Source organism: Clytia hemisphaerica, unplaced genomic scaffold (genome assembly GCF_902728285.1).
Source record: "Clytia hemisphaerica strain Z4C2 unplaced genomic scaffold, Clytia hemisphaerica genome assembly, whole genome shotgun sequence".
NCBI lineage: Eukaryota > Metazoa > Cnidaria > Hydrozoa > Leptothecata > Clytiidae > Clytia > Clytia hemisphaerica.
Genome location: NW_027104355.1, coordinates 12,893 through 26,879, shown reverse-complemented (window position 1 = coordinate 26,879; position 13,987 = coordinate 12,893). Strand labels below are relative to the sequence as shown.

General features: G+C 36.5%; 1 protein-coding gene across 1 annotated transcript; it reads right to left on the bottom strand.

The window, feature by feature from the left end:
- Positions 1 to 6,068: 6,068 nt before the first annotated feature.
- Positions 6,069 to 12,480, bottom strand: LOC136818144 (uncharacterized). The gene is made up of 9 exons (XM_067074503.1): positions 12,120 to 12,480; positions 11,650 to 11,731; positions 10,945 to 11,138; positions 10,114 to 10,335; positions 9,463 to 9,717; positions 8,860 to 9,237; positions 8,339 to 8,386; positions 6,639 to 6,686; positions 6,069 to 6,270 (listed from the first exon to the last, which is right to left on the bottom strand). Exons 1-9 carry the CDS (start codon positions 12,472 to 12,474, stop codon positions 6,146 to 6,148), a joined length of 1,707 nt encoding a protein of 568 aa, XP_066930604.1. The 5' UTR covers positions 12,475 to 12,480; the 3' UTR covers positions 6,069 to 6,145.
- Between the last annotated feature and the right edge of the window lie 1,507 nt (positions 12,481 to 13,987).

Sequence of the window (13,987 nt, the reverse complement as noted above, 5' to 3'; positions counted from 1 at the left end):
GCAGAGCCCCCGTCGGTGGGCAAGGAGTACCCCCCCCCCCGGGATGAAATCAAAATCTAATTTACCAGTGGGGCTGAAATTCTAGGATATCTACCCACCAGGGACGAAAATTGTGCCAAATTTTCTAGTGGGCTGGGGACCCAGTGGGTTGTGATAAAGGGATTGTATGTAATTATTAATGTTTTGTAATTCTCTGGGTTTATGAAAATTGCAATGAATGATTCATCAATGAAATTACCTTCTTCAAATCTCCAGGGACTTCAGGACCAACTTCTCCTTCTGTTGATAAAAAAAAACAAGTTGAGATATCCAGGGAACGAAATACCCTCGGGTGAATATAGCTCTCGAAAGAAGAGCCTTTGGGTTTCTGTATTTCCAACCGTGGTCACAACCATAAGACAGGAAAACGTTGGATCAAAAAATATGACCTTGGAAGAACTACGAGTTGCTTATCTCTAATTCTATCCTCAAGGGACCAAGACTTTTATGCGAATTATAGAAAGTATTTTAAGCTGCCAATATTTTAATTTGAATTAAAGAAAGATTCTAATTAGAAAGAATATACTGTAAAGTTGTCCTAGGCTATTTGGAGCTAGCTATTGATAATAAACCTCCTTCTCCACAGACCCGGTAGGATTTTTCAGCCAGCGGGGTAAAAATAATGGACTAAACGAGATGGGGATTGATATTCCCTTATTTTTTATGCCTGGGGATTTCGATTCTTTCGTTTTCAAGTCAGAAAATTCAATGGGGATGGACAAATAGCTTTTTGCATTCTGGATTGTTGTTGTTTTTTTATCATTTTCAGTGGGGACAAAAGTTGGAGGATAATTTTTCACCGGAGACGATATTTTGGCCCAATTTTCCAGTGGGACGGGGTCCCAGTGGGTCTGTGAGAAGGGGATGTATTATTGCAGTAAGATATTCTCCTGATGTCCATTTCGGGAAAATATCACTTACCTCCTTCAGTAGTGTCTTTAACGTGTTTCTGCAAATGGAAAAGGGAAAATTATGACAATAATATCAGGAGTAATCTTGTTCGAAAGCTGGGTTTCATAAAGGAGGTTTCCTTCAATTCCTCATTTTACTCTATTTACCCATTTTATTATTGTCGTTCATACGGGGGGTATGAAACTTTAAGTACCAAAAACTTATTCTCAACAACGTAAGCAGGTCGAAAATATAATCGAGCACTTTTGCCACTGAACAAAACCTAGAATAATGGTATGTACCTATTTCATATAAATTTCAAAATTTCGATACAAACTTTTTGGCTAAATTTAATTTTTCAAGAAACATTAAAAAAATTTTTATTTCCATTCTCACCTTTCAAAAACATTTCGTTGTCATCATAGCGGTCAGTTTCATTGGTCAGCGAAACCATAAAATTTGTATCTGTGTACAAATCACCTTCTTCGAAACCCATACCCTCAGAACACCATCCTTTGTTCAAAACAGCTGAGATGGCAAAAAACTCGTGTAAATCTTCTTCGATCGGTTTAGGTACGGTAAATTTGTATTGGTAAGTAGTTTTGATTTCGACACCAGAGAGATCGAATTTTCTTTCTCCGACAAGGAATGAACTACCATCAGCGATTGAAATATCTTCCAATCGGAGTTTGATACAAGATCCATTTGGTAAAACCCCGAGTTCTTTTTTGAATTCAATTTCACCGGTCAAGGTGATGGTACGGTTTAGCTCTGGAAATAATAAATTTTTTTGAATGAATGAAACAAATATATCAGTGATATGAAAGTATTTCCTCGCTTTTTTAACAGTGATGAATCGATTATCAAGCCTTAAAATTGTTATAATACCACTAAAACAGTAAAAAGTGTCATTTGGACTCTTTTAACTCTTTCTTAGACGGTAAAATTTGATAAAATGGAGCTCTTTCACTTAAAAGTACCGACTTCAAATCGAATGTATGTATGACTCACCAAGAGAAACATTAGGTGCTGCACCTCCATATTCTTCAAATCCTCCAAACTCTTCTTCTTCTTCCTCTTCATCATTATCATCGTCACTTCCTTTGATTTCTGAAAATGTGGAGATTTGGTTTTAATTCCAAAGAAGCCTCAATGCTGGACAAAAGGTTGGTAGACTTCTGCAATATTTGCAAAATACTTCAATATCGATCAAAAACAAGTTCCCAAGAGGCTTTGGGTGCTTTCCAAACCCATTCAAAGCTGTTCAAAGTCACAAAGTCTTTGAAAGTCACCCACTGCAGTCTAACCGCAAGGGCAAACCACAAGGGCTTGATTAACTGGCTTACACCAGTATCAAAACGTTGATTTTTTGCTTGTGGTTCCCTCAAAAACAATTCAAAAGCAATGCAACGACTTCAAAAGTGTTTTTCTTAACTTCCATCCCCTTTCAGACACATAGAAGAGTCATTTTGCTCTATTTCTCATCATTTTTCACTGAAATTTCATTTGTCTACAACCTTTTGTCCGGCATTGCTAAAGCTCATTCTCGAGGCTGTCAGAATTAAACCCCTTATAAGGTTTTTTTACCATGTCTATTATAATTGCCAATTAAAGTTGGCAGAAAGAAAGTTGGCTGTCTAAAGTCAATACATTACCCTCTTTTAACGTCAATTAAATGGCTTCTTCTATTTTTTTCAAGCACATATTTTAACTATCAACCCTTCTACTCACTTTTGCCTACCCTAAAAATCAGGATAGACATGGCAGAAAGTCAGCCCGTCTAAACTAGAGCAAATAGAATTAAACCAGCGATGACCAATAACGATGTTTTACTGACAAAAAAGTCCGTCTACATTAGGTTTCAGAAACCATGTCAATGCACTAGACCACTCAGCGCTAGTTTAGACTGCCAGCATCCTACCCCAATTGCTAGATTAGGTAAAAAGTGGACAGAAAGTTAGCAGCTGCTATTTTTGCTTCAAAAAAGCCATTGAATTGACGTCAAAAGAGGGTAATGTATTGACTTTAGACAGCCAACTTTTTACCAACTTTAACTGGCTCTTGAAAAAGGCAGGGCAGAAAGAAGGCCGTCTTAAACAGAGCTCGATGCACTTGACCACCCCCTCCCAAAAAAGAAATGTACAAACTTAAGGCTAACACAGACTTCCCGTGGAAGTGTGTTCAATTTTGAAGTCGTCTAGTCGGCCATGTGGTTTTCTATTTTACATTGGATTTTCGAACGTTCGAATTTCAAGATATTTTAACACGCTTCCTTTATATGTGATCCCCTATCCTGTCAAGTAGTTGGAGATCAGTGAAGCTGACCCCACTTCAAATAATATTAACTTACTAGTTACGTCAATATTAACAACATATTCATTCTCATCTGTCGTCAATCGAACATGATTCAATGATCGGAGTAATAATCGCCAGCTCTTAAGCGTAATGAATCATCACTACATTCTCCATGTAACAAAGCTACACTGACATCGTACTGTCCGTGTAAATCTTTCTCGATTGGTTTTGGTGCAACGATGGTGTAATTCAATGTGGTGCTGTTTAAGAAATGGTTCATGAAATCAAATCTGCTTTCTTTGACGACAAAACCATCAGCATCGGCAATGGATGCATCTTGAAGAATGATTTGTAAACACATGTCTTTCAAAATGGTTTGATGTTCTTTGAATCGAATGTTTCCAGAGATGGTTATGGTTTTGTTCTTTTCTGAAAATAAAAGATGTTTGATTTGATAAGAATATTAGAACGAACTCATTTAAAATCCATTTAATACAGTAATATGGGTGTTATATATGATGTAACGATGATTGTTTTTTTATCAGTTTGTTCCTTCCGTGAATTTTTGAAAGGAGAAAGTTTTCTTACCCAGTGTGACATTGTAAGCAGCAACACCAGGGTGTATTCACCAGTGAATGGCCCACCATCTGGTCCTCGTGGTTCATCACCTGGAAGTTCTGGTTCTAAAGTTAAAATTTAGTTTTCTATACATCTGAATGTTGTTGCCAAAATGTTCAGCTAAAATATTTTTCAATGGTCACTTCTTGTTCTGATAAAATACAATCTCTTAGATTCTTGGCAACTTTGTTTCAATCATTTGACATTATCACCTAAGTAGTTAAAGGATAGATAGATAACTTACCCTGGTCGCCGTTAGCAAGCATTTTCAACATTTCTATGAAATAATGATATAAAAAAACGAAGTAGGAAAAGTTTTGTATAAAGTTGAATTTAGCTGTTTAGGTTGTTGGTGCTTTTTTGTTTTTTTGTACTCACTATCTAAGGTACTCTGTGACAATACATCATTATTTATCTCACTTTGGTTAATACAACCCTGTCTCGCAGTCCCGGTGGAACTTTTTTCCTTAGTGGGGGTAAAATACGTATTGAAATCCCAATGGGGATAGAAATTCTATTACTCCAAGGTTAAAATTCAGTGGGGATGGTTTCGGAGCACACTGAATTACGAATGGGGATGAAACCAAAGTCAATTTCCTAATGGGGCTAAGATCCACTGGGGATGAATTTTTTGCCAAATTTATCAGTGGGGCTGGGGTCCCAACGGGTCTGTTACACAGGGGTGTTTTAAAGACTAGTTATTTCTTTCAAAAAATCGTTCGTTTTTTCATTAATGGTTTTTTATGTATGAGCGTGCTGATTATTTCATTTAACCTTTTGTTGCTTCTTCTAATGGCACACAAAAAGGTCTTCTGCATGTGCATCCTCCGTCACCATTTGGAACATCACGCATTACTTTCCTCTGATCGTGTCGACACATTACGTTGACTGGTGGGCACGCTGATACACAACTGAACCCATTTGGCGAGGTACATTCACAATAACCTGAACAATCTTTCGATAAAAATTTAACACCAATTTTGTGACGTTCACCTTGGAATACACATTCGTCTTCTTGGCTCATTTGTATTTGTGGCGCTTGAAAATGAAAACGATTTGAATGTGTGGATAATGATTATGAATGAGGGAGCGTAGAAATATGTTATGCCCAATTGGTTGGTTTTCAAAAAATAAATCTGTCTTTCTGACATGCAGTTATAGCTAAGGTAACGATATATAATAGCATGCACTAAGGTTTATGTCTCAATTTCTGTGCTTTAAGCCTTAACTGTTCACCATATATATTTTAGCCTAAAAGTTGGTCAGGAAATTTTAGCCCATATATTAGGGGGGGTTGTACTTTTACGGTGTGACGGGATTGGCCCTTTTTTTAGTACGGTATTATGGGATTTTACGAAAAAAAAGACGGGAAAGACGGTGACGGTATTTGGCCTTATTTTTTGTCATTATGCCGGTATTTGAACCTGTACAAACCGGTGTGACGGTGTTATCATTTTTGTCAATTTTCGGGATTCCGGGATTCAGCAAAAACTTTGACGGGAAAACGGTATTTCGAACCCTTACAACCCCCCCCCTATATTACATATGGGGATATGATAAACAGAAAAAGAATTACGTCAAAAGATTCCAGGGGTGCGGTTTTTTAATTACCCTGTATATATTGTAATATCTATAGGATATTATTTGGGTAATTGTGGGGAATACGGACCAGGGGATGGGTTCTTATCAGAGCAAAATATATGAGATAGGTAGGTATGCAGGCTGCAAATAAACTTGATGCGCTAAAAGTTACATAAAAGAGGAATCGGGTCTCTTAAGGCCGGTCTCCACTTGCGCGCTGCGATCGCAACTTTGGTTTCAATCATTTTTGCTTGGAGAAAAGATTACGTCATAAAAACGCAGCGCGCGCTTGGAAAAAAAGTTGAATGTATTTCAACTTTTTTTTCAAGCGTGCGATCGTTACGTCATATCGCACCAATGGAGTTGCTTCATTTTTCTTTTGACCAATAGCGTGGAAGCTTTGCTCGAAGAAGAGCAATCGCAGCGCCCGCAAGTGGAAGACCGGCCTTAAAGCGATGCCACTTTGCAACGCTCCAAAATACTGATCTCACTGAGGCCATTCGACACAGACAAGATCTATCATAGCTCAGATCTATAACCCTACCCTTGTCATGTTCTAGTTTATAGGTACATTTGAACAGCAAAATTTAAAAAAAGCCTCTTACCATCTTCCGTAACGGTTAAGTTTCGCATGCATTCAGTCATTTGACATTGACATTGTGGATATTTAGCATGTGGTTTGGCGACCTCCATAGCTATGGAACCTGATTCACATTTAGTATCAGTGATTGGACACAAAGGTGTACAGGAAAACTCGATCATTGCCAAGACATAAACATTCTCCTTTGCAACCCTTGTTTGCGAACCGTTCGCGAACGGAATATCTTTTTCCTTCGAAAGTACATCCTATGGACAAAGTATTTAAGTTGATTGAACAATCTGCAACTAAATTTAAATCTGTTTTTTGACATTCTAAATGCCCATGGCGTGAATACAGTACAGTATATGCTGCTCTGCCATCCAAATCTCCTGAGTGAATATAGTTGGACAGAAATTCTTATTTCTTCACATATGTAAACTCAAATTTTTTAACTCGACAAGTTTTACGGTTTCTTCATTTAACAATATCTTATAAATCTTGCTCAATGCATTATTTAATCTGATGATTTTTTTATCAATTTTCCCATCCGTTAAAAAAGTCATGTATGATCGTGAGATGCAGAAACAAGAAATTATAACAAAGATGATCTAACCAGCAAATATCATTATTTTACCTTTTCCGAGTAAAACAACTTTGCTTTCATTAGTGTCGATTTCAGTGGCTGAAGAAGAGTGAAAAAGAAAATGTTAAAACTTCAAAACAAGAAATATAAATAAATACCTAGAAACAGGGAATGTATTAATCTAGCAAGCTAGACGACTAATTTATACATAGTAGAAATAAAGCAAAAAGTAATGAATGGAACAATTTTAGTCGTCTAGAAACCTTTGTGCACTAACTCCAAACAAAAGAAAGTGTCAATATTGCAATTATAATTTTTTCCTGCTCAAAATAATTATTGAGAAAAAAAATATGTGTGGATTAGTGTATTGAAAGTTTTTAATTTGAGTTGATTTCGTTTTGAGAGTTTGTTGTTTGCTTGATAATTGTTTTCTCTGTATCTATAAACCTATAAGGCTGGAACACCGGATTCTTCCAGTCGTTTATACAAACTAAATCCCGTTATTAGTATTATTATTATTAGTATTGGTATTATTAGTATTACACGCATTATAAACGACTCCAGTCTAGGAATGTATAGAAACCTTTTCTATCTTTACCAACGTTCCCATAGTGAGAAAAAAGAAACAAGTTTTGAAGTTCCTAGCATGCCCCCGGGGGGCAGCTGGGCAAAAGGACCGACGGGTATGTGCGGGTCCTAAGGGTACCTTTTCCAATATGTTTAAAATGCACTGTAAGGGTCGGAAAAACTAGAGATGCACTGTAAGGGTAGAAATTTCAGAAAATTCTTGAAAAATCTAGATATTTTGACCATTTTTTGCACGAAAGGGATCGAAAATTTGGGGGAAAATGCACTCTAAGGTAGACTGGAGTCGTTTATAATGCGTGTAATACTAATAATACCAATACTAATAATAATAATAATACGGGATTTAGTTTGTAAAAACGACTGGAAGAATCCGGTGTTCCAGCCTTATAGATACAGGGGCTAGCTACGCAGAAACTTGCGTAGCGAGAAAACAATTTATCAAGCAACAACAAACTCTCAAAACGAAATCAACTCAAATGAAAAACTTTCAATGCACAAATCCACACATACTTTTTTTTCTCAAGAATTATTTTGAGCAGGAAAAAATTATAATTGCAATATTGACACTTTTCTTTTGTTTGGAGTTAGTGCACAAAGGTTTCTAGACGACTAAAATTGTTCCATTCATTACTTTTTTTGCTTTATTTCTACTATGTATATAAATTAGTCGTCTAGCTTGCTAGACTAACTCTAAGGGTATGATTTTCACTGATTTTTGCTGCACTGTAAGGGTGCAATTTTAAAAGCCAATTTTCGGCCCGGACATACCGTCAGTCCGCAAACCCAGTGCCCCCCCCGGGCATTAAAGGGGGCCCCCAGCCAGTGGTGGTTTGGGTGAATGCGTGAATGGGCTTTTTACTTGTGTTAAGGCGTGTGAAAATCAAAAAAAATTGCGTGAATGCGTGAGTTGGAAAGCTTTGCGTGAACAGAACTTGCGTGAACCGCGAAAAAAACATTGGGTGAATGCGTGAATTCGGGAAAGAATTTGTGTGATTGCGTGAATTGAAAGTCCGCTGGGGGGCTCATTAATAGAAGTTTATGCCATCAATATTATCTTGAAAGGCCAGCCTTCATTTCCTTATTTAATGATGCTAAAAGAAAAACTCTCCATCCTAAATAGATCCAGCTCTAAAGGTGTTTAATTTTCAAAATAAAATACTAACGTTGTGGTGGTCCTTGTGGTTCTTCTTTCTTCTCTTCTTCTTCACAAGCTAAAGTATGAAACGAAGACGAAAAACTTTGTTTAATTCTCAAGCATGAAGCTGGTAGATGAATTTGATAAGCTAAGCTAATTAAACTAATAAGTTAAGAGCATGAAAAACTTTCGTTGTACGTAGTTCAAGGTAAATTTAATTATGACAAATATCACAATCAGACCACCTGATTTAAGATAATTTTGGGAGAATTAGTTTCTCTAATTGCGGTCGCTTGCCGAAATAAGTTCTCGGCAAGATCGAAACAATTGCTTTTCATGTAAACTTTTTTGTGATTTTTAAAATTTAACTTCTGAAAATTTGTTGCCAAAAATGCTCAAAAGGGATTGATTGACCCTGTCATTCGATAAAATCATTTCTCGCAAAATTATGTTACTTGCCAAAATAAGCTATTGCCAAATTTAATTATCTAGGGATTGTTGCCTTAAAATTAGTTTCCTTAGTTTATACTCTAATATCTTAAAACATACCGTAGCAAATGATCTTGAAATCTTTATCATAAGAATCTTTATCTCGAGACAAGCTGACTCCGAAATGAGTATCGGTTATAAATTCACCACGCTTGATGACTTGCAATTTTTCCGGACATCGTCCCAAATGGATTCTAGCGGACACGGAATAGCGTCTCAATAACTGACTCTCAGCAGGTTTCTTAAACGCCATTTCATACTGGAACATATTGCTTGTATCGAAATTGGAAACATTGAAACGTTGAGTACCAATGACTGTTGATGGAGCGTCCATTAAGCTGACGTCAGCAAGAGTGACGTACAGGCATGACGGCGACGGTAAAACCTTTTTGACTCCTTTGAAATCGATTCTTCCTTTTAAAGTCATTTCAATGTCAGCTGAAATTGATATAAACAAATAAAGCTCAAACAATATTGTTCATTTAACGTTGACAAAGTTGAAGACATCAGACAACAAACCGATAAATTTCTCGCATCATGCTACCACGCAGGAACGCATTAAGCATGTCAAAATCCCGGTCTCTTAGGATAAATTTTTAATTTTCTGCTCAAATATACCTGTCAACCATCAAACATGGCGACTCCCCAGGATATAAAACTTACATAAGATTGGTTTTCTTGGTTTTGGAACAGGCCACGACCATTCATCAGCAACTTTCTTGATTTTCAATTCTCCTGCAGATGGTGTGGTTGGAATACATCTCTTTTCACACTCTTTCTTAGTTTGGAATCTGTTTCCGTTACCTCCACATCCACCGTAGATGAAATTCTCACATTTTTTGGTAGATTTGTTGAAAAAGAAGCTTTTAATGTATGCGAAACATGGTCCAGATTCTTTTGGTTTAGCACAGACAATATCTATAAAGAAGGAATATTACGTGATAATATATAATAAGGTGTTAGGAGTCAGTTGGTCAAATATGTTGGCGGGGGGAAAAATTTTTGCCATCTACTGACCATTCCATTACTTTTTTCCCGACTAAAATTTTCAAATTTGTCACTTCTCCCACCCAAATTTACAATCTAGGTAGCTCAGCCAAACTAAGTTTCCAAAAGAAATTGTTTCGCGCGCTTTCGCTATCCCACAGATAATCTCGTAACTCGTTGTAAAAAACACTAATTTTGGTCAATAAGACGTACAAATATGAATTTAAATTTTCGAAGGAGAAAAATTACGTGGGTTTGCCCTCTCAAAATGGTCCTTACTTTCCAACTAAGATTCCTTCTCCGATAAGGTAGTGGAATTCCTCTTACCTGCTTTTTCGCAGACAGGTCTTTTACAAGTACAGTGTGAATCTTTAATAGGGAAAGATTGTTGCTCTTCAATCTCATCTGATTTACATTGAATTACAGTCGGTGGACATAAGGAAACGCAATTAATTTTATCCCATCCGTCACACGAACATTTGCTACTACAATCTTCAGATATAAATTCTTCTCCAACTTTGAATTTTTTTCCTTGGTGATAACAAACCTCTATGGAGAAAACAGGAGAAAGAAATTATGGTACATTGCTGCAGAGTATAGTGTATTTTGGAACATCATAAAACGTGAACAAGCAAAGGGTTAAAAACATAAAAACAACACCCGTAGGAGAGTAGACACTGACCTTTATATACCCTGGACCAAGTTTCTCAATCCCAGCCAAGCAAAATCTTTGATCGGGTTTTTTGAAAATTGGTACCCTAATGGCGGCACTACTCGATAGCGGTGTGTAAATGCATCGAGAGCGCTAGGTCTGCTTTTCCTCCAATTCTTTTGATCATGTAGCGGCGTTAGACGTTAATTTTTAACATTGCAATGGCTTCTTCTCGGGTACCAATTCAAAAAAAACTCCAATCAAAGATGGCAGATATTGCTTGGTCCAGGGTTATATAAAGGTCAGTGAGAGTAGACGAGTGAGCAAAAATTCTACCTTTAAGGTTAGAAATGCGTCAAAGGATCTAAGATCACAAACTTTTCTTTTGAGTTAAGATGCAATGGTACAATGAAAAATGCATCCGTCCAACGGAAGTTTAGTGAACGAACTAAAATACTCTTTTGCCGGTTTCTTTTCTTCATAAACCTGTTTTTGAAGAATCTTACCTTTGCCTTTCTTTTGACATTTTCCCAGATTAGGGTAAGATGTAAGGTCATCAGATTTTCGTGTTATCATACATGAATACTCTTCCTCGCATTTCAAAGCTTCATCTGCAAATGGTCCAGTGGAGCATTCAAAACCTAACTTTGAAAGACATTCTTGGTTGAGACGAGTGACGAAAGCACCATTACTACAAACTCTGAAAACAATGAAAACAGGTGTTTTTTTCTCAGGACTTTGACGATAAAACTTTTTCTTAGTGATTGGTATTTTATCCAGCAGCGATAACAAAATCCTTAAAATACTTATCAGTATTTCAAGGTTAAAGAGTCCAGGTGGAGATTTCAAAATAATTTAGCGTGTAATAAAATATATGCATTCAGGGAATTCTTCAAATCGGAGATAGACCTTTCAGCTGACTGATTTTCCGGTAAAAGGACCAAAACTGTGAAACAAGGGAGTGATGTACTAGTAATCATAGGCGTGTAGCGTGATACCCTGCAAAATTTATGGATGAGAGCGGTTTTTACGACACTGTAATTATTGTCTTTGTTTTATCAAAAGATAATGAATACTGTATGCCATAAACATCTGCACTCCCTCATAAATTTTGCAGGGTATCTTGCTACACCTATGGCTAACGCTAAAGTGTTTCTAAAAGGGGGAAGAATTCTATATTTGAGATTGTTGATGATGAGAAGGAGACTTACTCTTCTTGGCAGGGCGTTTCTTCGGTTCCAGCACGAACGATTTCTCCATGTTTGTATAAACCTCCTTCGGAGTTCTTGCAGCCTGAAAATTATCGAGAAATTAATTACAGTTGACGCTCTCTTATTCGACGTTCTACTATTCGATACGCTCCATTATTCGATAATATTTAAAGTCACCGTCAACAAAAAACACTCATAAACGACGCTCTACTATTCGATGGAAACTCGATTCCCCTTGAAAATAGAATTAGAAAGCGTCAACTTTAGTAATAATAAAAAAGACATATTGGGTTAAATAAGATTCACAAGAATGTCGGAGTTTTATCATTGTTGTTATGAAAGACAAAAACATAAATTAAAAAATGGCTTTTACCAATAGAATGAGTTTAATTCTCTTCTCCGCACGCACGCACGTGAATTTAAAATAACGGATCTGGTACGCTTAAAAATTACGCATCTAGTAAAGATACCTTGGCATTTTCCGGGAACGTAGAAAAATTCTTTCTGTTGTTTACACATTTCTTTGTTGACGTGACACATAGTCCGGTACTCGTTGCCTTCCACATCACAAAAGAAGAGTTCGGGATCTCCGGTACAATCCATACTACAAACACATTTTGGTTTGTCATTATCGTCAATCACACAAGTAGAGAAATGATCGCAAATGACCAAAGCGCATTTCCCGAGACCAGGTGGTAAGATTCCTTTTGTTATCTCGTGTGGTAGGATACCTTTTGGTAAAAGATCTTTAGGCGGTGGTAATTGTGGTTTTGCGGTTACCAGCACCGCTAATACCAGTGGTATGGTGATTAATAATTTATTCATATTTCTGAAAACAAGAAAATAGAGAAATTTGGAAGAATGATGAGAAATGAAACAGGAAACGATAAAAAGTTGCCAGAACTGTAGTACTTTTTTGATAAAGCTTTTAGAGAGATGTGAGGATTAAAGTTATCGCGACGCTATATTATTTGATACGCTCTTTCGTTTGATGGAAACACAATTCCCCCTTGAAGATCGAATTAGAGAGCGCCAACCTCCAACAGGTATTTAGTCCCTTAATAAACGGTTACAGAAAAAGGTCGCATAATTCGGTGAAAAATCAAACTTAGCTGTATTAGTTACAGTTGGAGCAACTACGTATGCTCGTTCCAGTAGCAAAAATTGCTGTATATGAATATAGGATTAGATCTGGAAGCGGTACGACACATATGTATGTATAAAAAACCATAGCAGACATTCAATTTTGGGGTCTTCACGTATAACGCTACTTTGATAAAATCAACACGGCAAGTAATCGAATTTCCTTTCTTAAATTATAACGCTCGAATTTCCAGTCATGCAACCATAAAAGGGTAGATATTTTCCCATTACAGAAACTTTCCGTGTTTTAGTAGTGGGTAAAAAAATGGTCTTCAAACCATTCTTAATACTCTATGTAATTTACACGAAAAAAATAAAATAACCATATGTTGCTTGACAGAAATTTGCACACACCAATTTAGAACTGAGGTAATTTTCACACCTCTCAGTAAATTCATGAGAATAAATTCAATTCATGAGAATAAATTCAAGACCCAAGGAAGGAGGAGGCTATACAACTACCCTCAAAAGTTCTTGAAAAATGAGACACTCAGAGAAATATCAAATTCTCATCAACTCCATAATGTCATGACAAAAAGGTCAAATACTTTTAAAGTGTGTGCAAAAAGTCAATATTATATATCTCTCCTCCTAGTAAGAATTGCTATTTTTCGCAGATCAAAATATTATGAATGAAAACAACAAAAATTTCCGACCTACGTCAACATATCTTTTGAAAACATACACCAGAAATAAGATGAGTCAAAAAAAATAAAACTCACAATTTTCCGGACACGTCAGCTTCGTGAAATTGATAGCATGTAAGAGCCCCCCCCCGGCAGACCCTTGATTCAAGCGATTACGCAATTTTTTTTCCAAATTCAAGAATTCACGCAAATTTTCGCGAGTTTTACGCAAACCTGATTGTTCGGGAAAAATCGAGGAAACATTAGAAATTGGGCGGGAAAAATCACGTATTCATGCAAAAAAATGGGATGTTCTGGAGTTTTTAAGATACTTCAGTAATTGGTCATTCGAAGTAATAAAAATGACACATTCTTTAGAAAAAGCAATAAAATTGTTGTATTACTGGTTAACGACCAACCAAATCAAGAAAGAGCTTGTAAAAACTCCAGCTTGTCCCAAAAAAATGGATCAAAAAGTAGATTTTCAAGTTTTCAGTTCATACGCAAGTTTTTTCAATTCCACGCATCTACTTACTTTTTTCAATTTTTACGCATTCACACGCAACCAA

Coding starts and splice junctions, on each gene's coding strand:
- LOC136818144 (XM_067074503.1), bottom strand. CDS start 12,474: ATGAATAAATTATTAATCACCATACCACTGGTATTAGCGGTGCTGGTA. Junction 11,732..12,119: donor CGTTCCCGGAAAATGCCAAG/GTATCTTTACTA, acceptor GATAATTTTCAG/GCTGCAAGAACTCCGAAGGA. Junction 8,387..8,859: donor TTTCAAGATCATTTGCTACG/GTATGTTTTAAG, acceptor TTCATACTTTAG/CTTGTGAAGAAGAAGAGAAG.